The sequence below is a fragment of the Schistocerca cancellata genome, chromosome 9 (assembly GCF_023864275.1).
Source record: "Schistocerca cancellata isolate TAMUIC-IGC-003103 chromosome 9, iqSchCanc2.1, whole genome shotgun sequence".
Taxonomy (NCBI): domain Eukaryota; kingdom Metazoa; phylum Arthropoda; class Insecta; order Orthoptera; family Acrididae; genus Schistocerca; species Schistocerca cancellata.
Window position 1 is genome coordinate 179,303,161 of NC_064634.1, and position 13,194 is coordinate 179,316,354.

General features: G+C 37.4%; 1 protein-coding gene across 1 annotated transcript in view; it reads left to right on the plus strand.

Annotated features, from left to right (window-relative positions):
- LOC126100451 (cubilin) overlaps positions 1-13,194 on the plus strand; it is a 771,806-nt gene that overhangs the window by 355,734 nt on the left and 402,878 nt on the right. Inside the window, exon 33 of the mRNA XM_049911056.1 lies at positions 3,640-3,747. Within this exon, the coding sequence (XP_049767013.1) occupies positions 3,640-3,747 (108 nt within the window). The remainder of the gene's footprint in view (positions 1-3,639; positions 3,748-13,194) is intronic.

A 13,194-nucleotide genomic window follows, 5' to 3' on the forward strand; every position in this document is an offset into this window, starting at 1 on the left:
TGCCCGTTCATGCGCTCAGCCAGTTTAGTTGTCGTCATACCAATGTAAAAGGCTGTGTAGTGCAGGCATGTCAGCTGATAAATGACGTGTTAATTCACATATGGCCCTGCCTTGAATTGTGTATGTTTTAACAGTAGCGGGGCGGGAGTAAGTGGTTGTGGGGGGGATGCATGGGGCAGGTTTTGCAGTGGGGTCAGTTACATGGGTAGGAACTGCTGGATAGAGAAGGTGGTCTGGGAATATTGTAGGGTTTGACAAGGATGTTACGGAGGTTAGGGGGGTGACGAAAGGCAACTCTGGGTACTGTGGGGAGAATATTGTCAAGGGATGATCTCATTTGATTCATGTACATCAAAGACACAAACCACTTCCTAGAACACCTCAACTCTATTCCCACTCCCCTCCCACCTGAAACCTTTCCTGTCACCATAGATGTTACATCCCTTTACACAAACATCCCACATACCCATGGTCTCTCTGCCCTTGAACACTACCTCTCCCAATGCCCACCGGAAGATCTTCCAAAAACCTCATTCCTTATCACACTTACCAACTTCATCCTCACCCATAATTACTTCACTTTTGAAGGCCTTACCTACAAACAAATCAGGGGAACGGCCATGGGAACCAGGATGGCACCATCCTATGCCAACCTCTTCATGGGCAGCATGGAGGAGGTTTCCTGAAGACCCAACAGCTGCTTCCCCTGGCCTGGTATAGGTTTATAGATGACATCTTTGTAGTCTGGACTCATGGTGAAGAAACACTCCTTAATTTCCTCCACAACCTCAACTCCTTTTCGAATCTGAATTTCACCTGGTCCTTCTCTAAAAACCAAGCCACCTCCCTGGATGTTGACCTTCATCTTGTTGAAGCTCACATCCACACCTCTGTCTACATCAAACCCACAAACAAACAACAATACCTTCACTTTGATAGCTGCCATCCATTCCACATCAAACACTCCCTTCCCTACAGCCTAGATTTTCGTGGCAAACATATCTGCTCCAGTGACGAATCCCTCAACAATTACACCAATAACCTGACCAGTGCTTTCCTCTCCTGCAACTATCCTGCAGACCTTGTCCACAAACAGATCTCCCGAGCAATACATTCCTCCCCATCCAACAACAATGTTCCTACCCCCAGACTACACAGAAGCATCCCCCTTGTCACCCAATATTATCCTGATCTCGAATACATCAACAAATTACTCCGCCAGGGATATGAATTTCTCAACTCAAGCCCTGAAATGAGATCATCCTTGACAATATTCTCCCCACAGTACCCAGAGTTGCCTTTCGTCGCCCCCCCCCTAACCTCCGTAACATCCTTGTCAAACCCTACAATATTCCCAGACCACCTTCTCTACCCAGCGGTTCCTACCCTGCAACCGACCCTGCTGCAAAACCTGCCCCATGCATCCCCCTACAACCACTTACTCCGGCCCTGTTACTGGTAAAACATACACAATTCAAGGCAGGGCCATATGTGAAACAACACGTCATTTATCAGCTGACATGCCTGCACTGCAAAACCTTTTACATCGGTATGACGACAACTAAACTGGCTGAGTGCATGAACGGGCACAGACGAACTGTCCGCCGAGGAGATGTCCAATACCCAGTAACAGAGGATGCCCTCCAGCATAATTCTAGGGACCTTGGAACCTGCTACACCGTATGTGCCATTTGGCATCTCCCACACAACACCAGTCCCTCGGAACTGCGGAGGTGGGAATTTGCACACCAACACATCCTTTCATCCCGCCATTCCCCTGGACTGAACCTACGTTAACCAACCTCACTCCCATTTACTCTTCAGTCTTCTCCTTTTCCCTCTCATCTTTAGCCATTCACACATCTTTTCATCCTACATAGTTGTGTTTATCTTTATACTATATACCTCTTTACTTCTGTATGCATCCTCTTTGGTTTGAAGCTGGCACAGTACTTACAGTAGAATATCTTCGGCTTCCCTCTGACTACCATGCCTCCATCCTTGCTACCCTCCCCGTTTACCTTTGCCTGTTGCTTCATAACCTGGGTTGTGAGTAACTGAATCCACTTTCCCTTCTTCCATTTTTCCCCTCTCTCCTCCCTGATGAAGGAACAAAGTTCCGAAAGCTAGGAATGTAAATTTTCTGCTCTGTTTTGTGTATTTATCGGCTGTACTGAGCTGAGGTAAGTACTGGCTAGCCCCTCTATCTCTTTGTTAGTATTTGTTTCACATCTTTATATGAGATTTTCCACTAATCATTTCAATCTAATATTATCCACCATAAGAATTGGGGGTAGTGCTGTGAAGATAATCATCATCATTATTTAGCACATAACAGACAAATGTGAGGAACGTTATCCACAACTACCTGTTTTGGGAGTCAACCTCCCATCATTCGGTTGTATGCATTCAACCCTTCATGCACATGCACTTAAAAAGCACAAAATAGACATGGAATAAAATAATTGAAGTTACTTGAATATAGTGGGGTGAAGACTTTATGTCCAAACATTATTATCATTTTTTTTTAATTTCATGACTATATTGTACTTTTGTTAAGTGTGTTTGTATGAAGGGTTGAAAGCAGATAGTCAGATTATGGGAGCTTGACTCCCAAAATGTGGAGCTGTGGATAAGAGTCCTCACATTTTTGTGTAGTATGCTAAATAATGGTATTGATAATAGCGAAAATTTGAAGGTGGCTATGACACACTGTTATAATGAAACATATATTACATATAACCAACATATCAAAAAGAAAATGAGACAAATTATAAACAGGCCTTTGAACTGGTTGATGAGCTTTTGTAATTATGGCAGTTGAAGGTAATACTGGATGAACAAAAAGTGCAAGAAACAAAAGAGTAAAGATATAAAAAAAGTGAATGGTTTTGGTAAACTAAGTAGGAGTTTCAAATCTTATCCTTCAATGTATTTGAAAAGAAAAGCTTACTGTCAGTATGTATTAGCAGTCTTGACTTACAGCAGTGAGACATGGACTTTTTATGTGGAAACTATTCAATAGCTGATGATTGCTCTGCGAACAGATGGGGAATTATTGGAAGAGGCAGAAATCCAAACAAATTAATTAAGGGGAGACAACTGAAGTGGAAGACGTAACTACAACTGTGATGATAATGAAATGGAGTTAGCAGTACTTGTAGCCAGGTAAAAGGATTGTAGGTGGACCAAGACAGTTCTTTGCTGGATTCCAAGAGATTAGAAAATAGTGAGACACAACCTGAAGGAAGGTTTGTAGATGAAATTATAAATCCTACAGGACAACTCAAATGCTAGAGATGATAATGAACAGTAAGCTTTAGATGAGGCATTTATCTAGCAGTGACTGTCAAATAGCTGCTGCTGCTGCTGATGATGATGATAATGTGTGAAGAAAATTTGTAGAAGACAAAAATTCACCAGTGACAGTATTGGATAAATATTGGACAAAATTATGAATATTGGTTCAGAATTAATATTCCGGAGGCAAAGATAAAAGATAGATTACGAAATTAAACTAGTTTCAGTAGTAGAGTTACTAGAAATACAAATAGTAATTTCTTTGTATTGTATGTGACTTCCTCACTGTTTATTCATTAGCTGTCACTTTTTATCTGTAATTGATACACTTTGTTTCAGCCTGTGGTGGAGATTTGACATCTGAGTCTGGATCCTTTGCAACTCCTGGCTACCCAGGCAGCTATCCTCTGGATGTAGAGTGTGTATGGTCTATCAGGACTTCACCAGGTATGTCCTCAGCGACATTTCAGTGCCAATCACATGTTTGTGCTGTATGTACATAGGACAGTAGTAATGAACTGATGTTACATTTGCATAAATTTGTATGAGGACCTTCCTGAATGTTACTTGTGCTCAGGTGAACAAGTAAGAGTGGAACTTAATTAAAAAATTTGACCTCCCTCTTCTGGATCTGAGTGTTTAATGTGAATTTGCTCTTCTTAAGAGTGCCTGGTATTCCTAACAAACATAAAGTGAGGACAAGCAATCATTCACTGGCAGATTAGCAAGCAGAAGCAACACATACTATACAACAACTTGTGATAAACACTAATCTACTCAAACTGGTAATTGTCATAATTACTTGTAGAATAGTTTATATGACGTGTTCAAAAAGTAACAGGAATTTTGTTATGTCATATATGTATTAGTCTAACGTACACTTTTCTCTCTCTCTCTCTCTCTCTCTCTCTCTCTCTTTTTTTTTTTTTTTTTTTTTTTTTTTTTTTTTTTTTTTTTTTTTTTTTTTCCATCACCATGTTGGTAAACATGGCAGAGAAGTATCTGTACTGTGATGACCCTAACAGATACTTAGTGTGTTATCATGTAGCACAAAGGATACAAGTGTAGAGTACAATAAATTTTTAGAAATGTTAATTATTGCTATTGGTGAGTTTGCTGTGTGTAAAACAAAGGTTTATAAATGGTATAAGCTTTTGAAGAACTCGGTGAAGACTGAAATTGATGAGAGCCCTAGGCACCCCAGCACAACATTAGCCAATGAAATCATGGAAAAAATGAAAAAAGTGATTATGAATTATTACCCACGTGACAAAATTTATTCCAATAGTGTTAAATTTCTAACAAAAATGGCAGTGAATGCAAGTTGCTCAGGAGTCACAAGATGAAGCGAACATTAATGAATAAACATATCATAGTAGGTGGTGAAATGTGCATTTCCTAACATGACATCCAAAATAAGGCTCAATCATCCCAGTGGAAGCATTCTGGATTGCAAAGACTGATAAAATTTTGATAAATGTTGTCAAATCTGAAGATTATGCTTACTATTTTCTTCAGTGTTAATGGCATAGTGCATCATGAGTTCTTCTCACCACAAGGTTGAAGGATCAAAAAGGAGTACAACCTACAAGTTCCATGACATTTGAATGAATCAATCTGGAAAAAAAATTGCCTTAATTAGTTTTGAAACAATTCGTGGCTTTTTATCTGTTCACACTTCGGTGCTTGTTCATGAATTTTTGAACAAAAACAATACTGTAATTCTGTTCCACCCTCCATATTCTCCAGAAATGGCCACATTGACCTTTTTATGTTCCCAGAAATAAAAAAAAACCATAAAGGGCCATAATTTTACAAGCATAGATGAAATTAAAAATGCAGGGCAAAATTGCATTCCAGTAGTGTTTTGGGGATTAGAAAAAGTGCTGGTATAAGCATACAATATCCTATGGGGCATATTTGGACAGGAATATCGTTGATTTAAATGAATACATAAATTTCTATACAAAAAACAAACATTCCCATTTTTTTAAACCTACCTCGTATATATAAATACTGAAAAAACAGCTACTTTGAAAATTGCCACAGCTTTTCTTCCTGTATATTCAACCACTGTTTATCTAATACTTCAAAGCATTTAAGTAACTTTACACAAACCACTATCAACTGTCTATATACTGCAAAATAAGGCTCTGGCTAATACAAAGATTAAGAGTTACACAGAATATACATTTTTGAATCACAAGTATTTTGGTAAATTATAGAAGGTTTTTAAATATTTGAAGATTTTTAACTTCTTGCCTGATGTCTACTGGTGAACTATTTAGACTTTTGCACAATAATATAATACTACCTGCTGAACCTTAGAGAGCAATGCATAGTCTACTTGGAAATTATTTCTGCTTCTAGTATTGTGGCATATTCTTGAGTTTATCCATATTCATAATCAGTAAACATTTAATTACTCTTTCTCCTAACCAGAAATACTACACTATCAAGAAAAAAAAGGAAGACGTGTCTTGAAGATGTTATCCAAATAGGATGAAAGCCGGTAGATGTGATGTACTAATACAGACAAACAAATTATTACAATTTCAGAAAAAGTTGATGATTTACTCAAGAGAAAGAGCTTCACAAATTGAGCAAGTCAGTAACGCATTGGCCCACCTGTGGCCCTTAAGCAAGCAATTACTTGGCTTGGCACAGGTTGATAGAGTTGCTAGGTCCATTCCTGAGTGATATCATGCCAAATTTTGTCCAATTGGCATGTTAGATTGTCAAAATCCTGAGATGGTTGGAGAGACATTCCCATAATGCTCCAAACATTCTCATTTGGGAGAGATTTGGTGATCTAGCTGGCCAAGATATGGTTTGGCCTGAAATTTCATAGACTGGAGTAGAACTGTCTTCCGTGACAAGTTCTGCTTTGATTTGAGCCATGGTAATCAGCAGAAACATTTCTGGAGACGCTTCAGACAGCGATGGGATATCAACCTGACTGGCACCTGCCATACAGCCCGACAGCCAAGAGTGATGGTCTGGGGTGCACCATGGTAGACAACTACAGCACTACAAGGAGAACTGCCTTCTGTGAAGTCATTGAAACTACAATGGCACAGTGATTACAGCAAAAATTTTCTCACCATTTTCTGCCATAGTATTTTATCTAATTATGTTTTACACTGTTTTCTTTCATTATATGTGTGAAATCTTTCCTGTAGTTAAGATTTTCACACTTTGAAAATTTTAGTTGACACTGCATGCCACCCTAAGTTCTAGAACATGTATTCATATTTATTTGCAAGTGATACTTTATAGCATTTTCACATTTATATAGTCATCCAGATACTGATTATAGTGCAGGTGATAATGTACAACAGTGCTGTGGCAAATTTTTAAGTAACCAGATACATTACTTATGATCTGTTTTATCTGCTTTATTTTGCTAGGCAATTCATTTCTTGTATGCATTGGGTTGTTGCACAAGTTCGTACCATTTTTCTGTAAATGTAATAACCTCAACAGAAACTTTAGTCATCACCAATAATTCTCCTTCATTATTTGCAACAGTCTGCCAATGCTGGGGCAACTTTTCAATTCTGCAGTAGTAGAAATCATGTGATTTTGAGACGAAGAACTTGTTGAGCCATTTTCACCCAGAAAGGAAACACCCTGAAAGTTAATAGAGAATGGAAAAGATCAGGTGAAATCCCAACCCAACTTGTGTATAGTGTTTTTTTTGTTAGTCTAACCATTATTGCAGAGTAACATCATTTCATGTAGTCTTCATGGACATTATTCTTGGAATGTGCCACATTTGTTGACAATAAATGTCATTAGTAAAGGTTACACCTCGGAGAAGCGATTCATAGTACACCACACTGTCACCATTTCGCCAGATGCCTAACATTATCTTTTGTGGTTGAGAGCAGGTATTTGTATTAGGACTTGCTGATATATTTGGACTCAACCATTCCTTTCTTGTTCCTTACGTTAGCATAAAGACATCATTTCTCGTCACCAGTAAGGGATAGGAATAGTTGGTATTTGCAAAAATATTAGAAACTATTATGAAAGATTGTCTAATGAATTATTTAAATAAATACAACTTACTGTCTGTTGACCAGTTTGGATTTCGATCAGGGAAAAGCACAGAATCAACAACAGCACACCTCACAAAACACATTCTAGAAGCATTAGATAAAGGGAACTACACAACTGGTATATTCTTGATCTGACTAAAGCATTTGATACAGTAGACCGCAACATATTGTTAAATAAGTTAGATGAACTGGGAATAAAGGGAGTTGTGAAAAAGTGGTTACAGTCATATCTAAAAAATAGAAAACAGATAACTGAAATCTCACATATTTCAAGTTGCTCAAACTATATTGTAAAGTATACTTCAGACCCAAATTATGTAAATATAGGTGTCCCACAAGGTAGTGTCCTTGGCCCAATACTATTTCTCATTTACATAAATGACTTCCCACAGAACATCAAGCATGGACAAACAATATTGTTTGCAGATGACTCAAATGTTCTAATCAGTGACAGATCACCAGATGCACTGAAAGAAAAAGCCGAACAAACACTAAACAGTGTATGTGAGTGGGCATCCAATAATAAACTAACACTAAATTTAAAAAAAAAAACAAATGCTGTTAACTTCTATGTCTGCAAAAAACCACAATATAACAACTTTAAGTTAAACGATGAAACTATAGAATGTGTAGATTACACAAAATTTCTTGGTATGCATGTTGACAGTCAGTTAAAGTGGGAAGAACATATTAAAATACTTAGTAACAGAATCGCTACAGCATGCTATGCTCTTAGAATTCTGAATGCAGTGTGTGATACTACATGTGTCAGATATTTTTCTTATATTCACTCTGTTATTACCTATGGAATAATATTTTGGGGAGTCAACAGTAAAAATATTCAAATAGTTTTCAAATTACGGAAAAGAGCAATTCGTATAATAACCAAGAGTGGCAGTAGGGCTCACTGCCTTGAACATTTCCAAAAGCTGGAAATCCTAACTGTTCCCTGTGAATACATTTTTCAAAGTATTATGTATGTAAAAAGTATTGACTGCTATCTGAAAAATTCTTTAGTACACAGCTATGAAACTAGAAACCAATACAATCTGCATCTAGAGAGGAAAAATAAAGTTAAAACTCAGCAGAGCTTGTTGTACAATGCTGTTAAATTATATAATAAATTATCTCAAAAAATAAAAGATAATGACACAACTGGACAGTTCAAAACAAAACTAAAAACTTTTTTATTAAATAAAAGTTATTACGCAGTAACGGACTATCTGAATTAAAACATGTAGTGTAATTAAAGTAGCCTGCATTGTAATACATGAGGAAATAATTATAATATGAAATCTAGAATTGTACAGTACTATAAGAAAATTACAAATTACATAAGGATATAAAAGTAATTTAAGATACCTTAAAAATGTGTGTAAATACTAATTTTATGTATATAATTGTAGGTATATTGCATTGTACATGATTTTGCTGACAAAATCCACGCAATGTAAATTGTTACTTGGATTAAAAAATAAATAAATCAATCAATCAATCAAAATGAGCCAGTTGATGACAAGCAAGCAGAGATGCATGTATGGCCACCTGCTGATTTTTGTGATTTTGGCTTACACTATTCAGTACCAATGAAGGTCTTCCTGAATGTGGGGAATCACTAATGTCAATACAATCCTCCTTGATATGGAAATACATTTTTCTTGCCATGCTCTGTTCATTGATATTAACCCCATACATGGCACAAATGTTCTCCATTGCTGTCACTCTTCTCTTGAACGCAGACAGAAGAATATGTCAGAAATGTTCCAATTTCTCCACTTGGCACTCCATTTTCTAATGTACACATCTCCACTTACTGTCTCCAAATGACAAAATGATAATGTCTAAACTCAAATAGCAACAGTGAACTACAAATAAAAAAATGACAGTTGATAAATAAACCCATAGCAACCAGAATCTCAACATGCAAAATAAAAATGGTACAATCTTATTCTTTAACCTAATATCATACAGTTAAATTTAATTTTGTGACATTCTTTTGAAGATCTGGAGATCTACTATACTCAATAAAACTGGTTATTCATAATTCATTTCATCATTAATTCAGCCAGGGATCACTTTACAATGACTTAAGATTCCTCTTCATAGTACACCAGAAATAAATAGCTCTAATATACATAATGCAGAATATGTATGTTTATGAGGATAAGACAGGTGGTTGACTGTGGCCTTACTTAAGGGACCATCCCAGTATTGGCGTAAAATGCATTAGGAAAACCACAGGTAATCTGCATCAAAATGGCCTGATGCAGCAAAGTCCATCCTCCTAAATATGGAGTCAGTGCCTCAACAACTGCACTGCCTCCATCAGTTAGTCCCTACTGTACAATGCTGTCTTGATCATATGCAATTTACACTAAATACCTTATAATAAGAACTTAGTTTTGCACTGCACACACCATGGAGACCTGCTGGTGACTCCCGGACCATGAAGATAAATGTCTCCATGTCTGCCATTCAGTTTGTCTGGCGAACTGAGTCAGCATCACCCTCCCTCATAAGTGAGAAGCTGAGCACAGAAGAATGACCAGAAAATATTATCATGCACTATAAGTCCCGGCAGATTTGTTTGTAAAAGAACAATGTAATTACATATTTTAATGTGAGAGGATATTGTAGTTGTCCCCTTTCATTATTAACTCCTACTCTGAGTCCTATAATGTATCTTTGACTGTGTAGTGTGCATTACTTATGAAGTAAGTTTTAGCTGCCTTTTTAAGTAGATGTATTTTAGTAATCTTTTTCATCTCCTTGGGCAGTTTATAATGCAATTTTATTCCATGGTAGTGTTTTGTTGTTTGTAGTTCCTTGGTAAGTGCAAGTCCAGACTACCTCTTGTTCCATGATTACGTATAGAACTATAAGTGAAATCCTTATTAATGTTTTCCCTGATATGTATAATAGGTTGATAGATGCACTTACTTGGTGCAGTAAGGATACTCAGTGGAAAATCCAGGATGGAATGTAACAATATGATGAGAAGGAAAGTTGCTACGCACCATATAGTGGAGACACTGAGTCTCACAATTAAAGCTTTTGGGCCATTAAGGCCTTCGTCTGCAATAGATACACACACACACTAACACAAATGCAACTAACACACACTCAGTTTTATAAATAGTTCTTAACAGTGAGCCTGACTACTACTTTTAATTATTCTTACAGCTCTCTTCTGCAGTTTGAAAACTGTGTACAAATTTTGCACATTTTATCCCCAGAAATGAATCCTATAACTGAGATATGAGAGCATGTAGGAACAGTATGCCACCGCTAGACACTGGCTGTTAGAACACTAAGAGCATATCGTGATGGTGACATTGTTTTTGCCAGTATCTTCATATGTTCATTCCGTGTTAACTGACAGTCAGTGTTCGTCACTAAGAACTTTGTACATGTTACACAATCTATAGTTTTATCATGCACGCTTGAAGTAAGATAGTTGTTTTCCCTCATTGTGCTGAAGTGCATGCTGTTTGTTTTCTTTATGTTCAGTGTTGATTTACTGCACACTGCAACATTAGTAGTTGTGTTGTTTTGTCAATGACTGTGTGGAAAGTTGTGTCTGCTACTAAGGAAAAGTTAAATTTAATGAAAAATTTAAAACAGTTATAGAATATAACTGAATGTAATTGAAGAAATGTATGATGAAATAAAAGAAATTATTCAGATAGTGAAGGGTGACGAAAATTTAATAGTCATGGGTGACTGGAATTCGGTAGTAGGAAAAGGGAGAGAAGGAAACGTAGTAGGTGAATATGGACTGGGGCTAAGAAATGAAAGAGGAAGCCGCCTGGTAGAATTTTGCACAGAGCACAACTTAATCATAGCTAACACTTGGTTTAAGAATCATGAAAGAAGGTTGTATACATGGAAGAACCCTGGAGATACTAAAAGGTATCAGATAAATTATATAATGGTAAGACAGAGATTTAGGAACCAGGTTTTAAATTGTAAGACATTTCCAGGTGCAGATGTGGACTCTGACCACAATCTATTGCTTATGACCTGTAGATTAAACTGAAGAAACTGCAAAAAAGTGGGAATTTAAAGAGATGGGACCTGGATAAACTGAAAGAACCAGAGGTTGTACAGAGTTTCAGGGAGAGCATTAGGGAACAATTGACAGGAATGGGGGAAAGAAATACAGTAGAAGAAGAATGGGTAGCTTTGAGGGATGAAGTAGTGAAGGCAGCAGAGGATCAAGTAGGTAAAAAGACGAGGGCTAGTAGAAATCCTTGGGTAACAGAAGAAATATTGAATTTAATTGATGAAAGGAGAAAATATAAAAATGCAGTAAATGAAGCAGGCAAAAAGGAATACAAACGTCTCAAAAATGAGATCGACAGGAAGTGCAAAATGGCTAAGCAGGGATGGCTAGAGGACAAATGTAAGGGTGTAGAGGCTTATCTCACTAGGGGTAAGATAGATACTGCCTACAGGAAAATTAAAGAGACCTTTGGAGATAAGAGAACCACTTGTATGAACATCAAGAGCTCAGATGGAAACCCAGTTCTAAGCAAAGAAGGGAAAGCAGAAAGGTGGAAGGAGTATATAGAGGGTCTATACAAGGGCGATGTACTTGAGGACAATATTATGGAAATGGAAGAGGATGTAGAGGAAGATGAAATGGAAGATATGATACTGCGTGAAGAGTTTGACAGAGCACTGAAAGACCTGAGTCGAAACAAGGCCCCTGGAGTAGACAACATTCCATTGGAACTACTGACGGCCTTGGGAGAGCCAGTCCTGACAAAACTCTAGCATCTGGTCAGCAAGATGTATGAAACAGGCGAAATACCCTCGGACTTCAAGAAGAATATAATAATTCCAATCCCAAAGAAAGCAGGTGTTGACAGATGTGAAAATTACCGAACAATCAGTTTAATAAGCCACAACTGCAAAATACTAACACGAATTCTTTACAGACGAATGGAAAAACTAGTAGAAGCCGACCTCGGGGAAGATCTGTTTGGATTCCGTAGAAATACTGGAACGTGTGAGGCAATACTGACCTTACGACTTATCTTAGAAGAAAGAATAAGGAAAGGCAAACCTACGTTTATAGCATTTGTAGACTTAGAGAAAGCTTTTGATAATGTTGACTGGAATACTCTCTTTCAAATTCTAAAGGTGGCAGGGGTAAAATACAGGGAGCGAAAGGCTATTTACAATTTGTACAGAAACCAGATGGCAGTTATAAGAGTCAAGGGACATGAAAGGGAAGCAGTGGTTGGGAAGGGAGTGAGACAGGGTTGTAGCCTCTCCCCGATGTTATTCAATCTGTATATTGAGCAAGCAGTAAAGGAAACAAAAGAAAATTTCGGAGTAGGTATTAAAATCCATGGAGAAGAAATAAAAACTTTGAGGTTCGCCGATGACATTGTAATTCTGTCAGAGACAGCAAAGGACTTGGAAGAGCAGTTGAACGGAATGGACAGTGTCTTGAAAGGAGGATATAAGATGAACATCAACAAAAGCAAAACGAATGATGCTGAGGGAATTAGATTAGGAAATGAGACACTTAAAGTAGTAAAGGAGGTTTGCTATTTGGGGAGCAAAATAACTGATGATGGTCGAAGTAGAGAGGATATAAAATGTAGACTGGCAATGGCAAGGAAAGCGTTTCTGAAGAAGAGAAATTTGTTAACATCGAGTATAGATTTAAGTGTCAGGAAGTCATTTCTGAAAGTATTTGTATGGAGTGTAGCCATGTATGGAAGTGAAACATGGGCGATAAATAATTTAGACAAGAAGAGAATAGAAGCTTTCGAAATGTGGTGCTACAGAAGAATGCTGAAGATAAGGTGGGTAG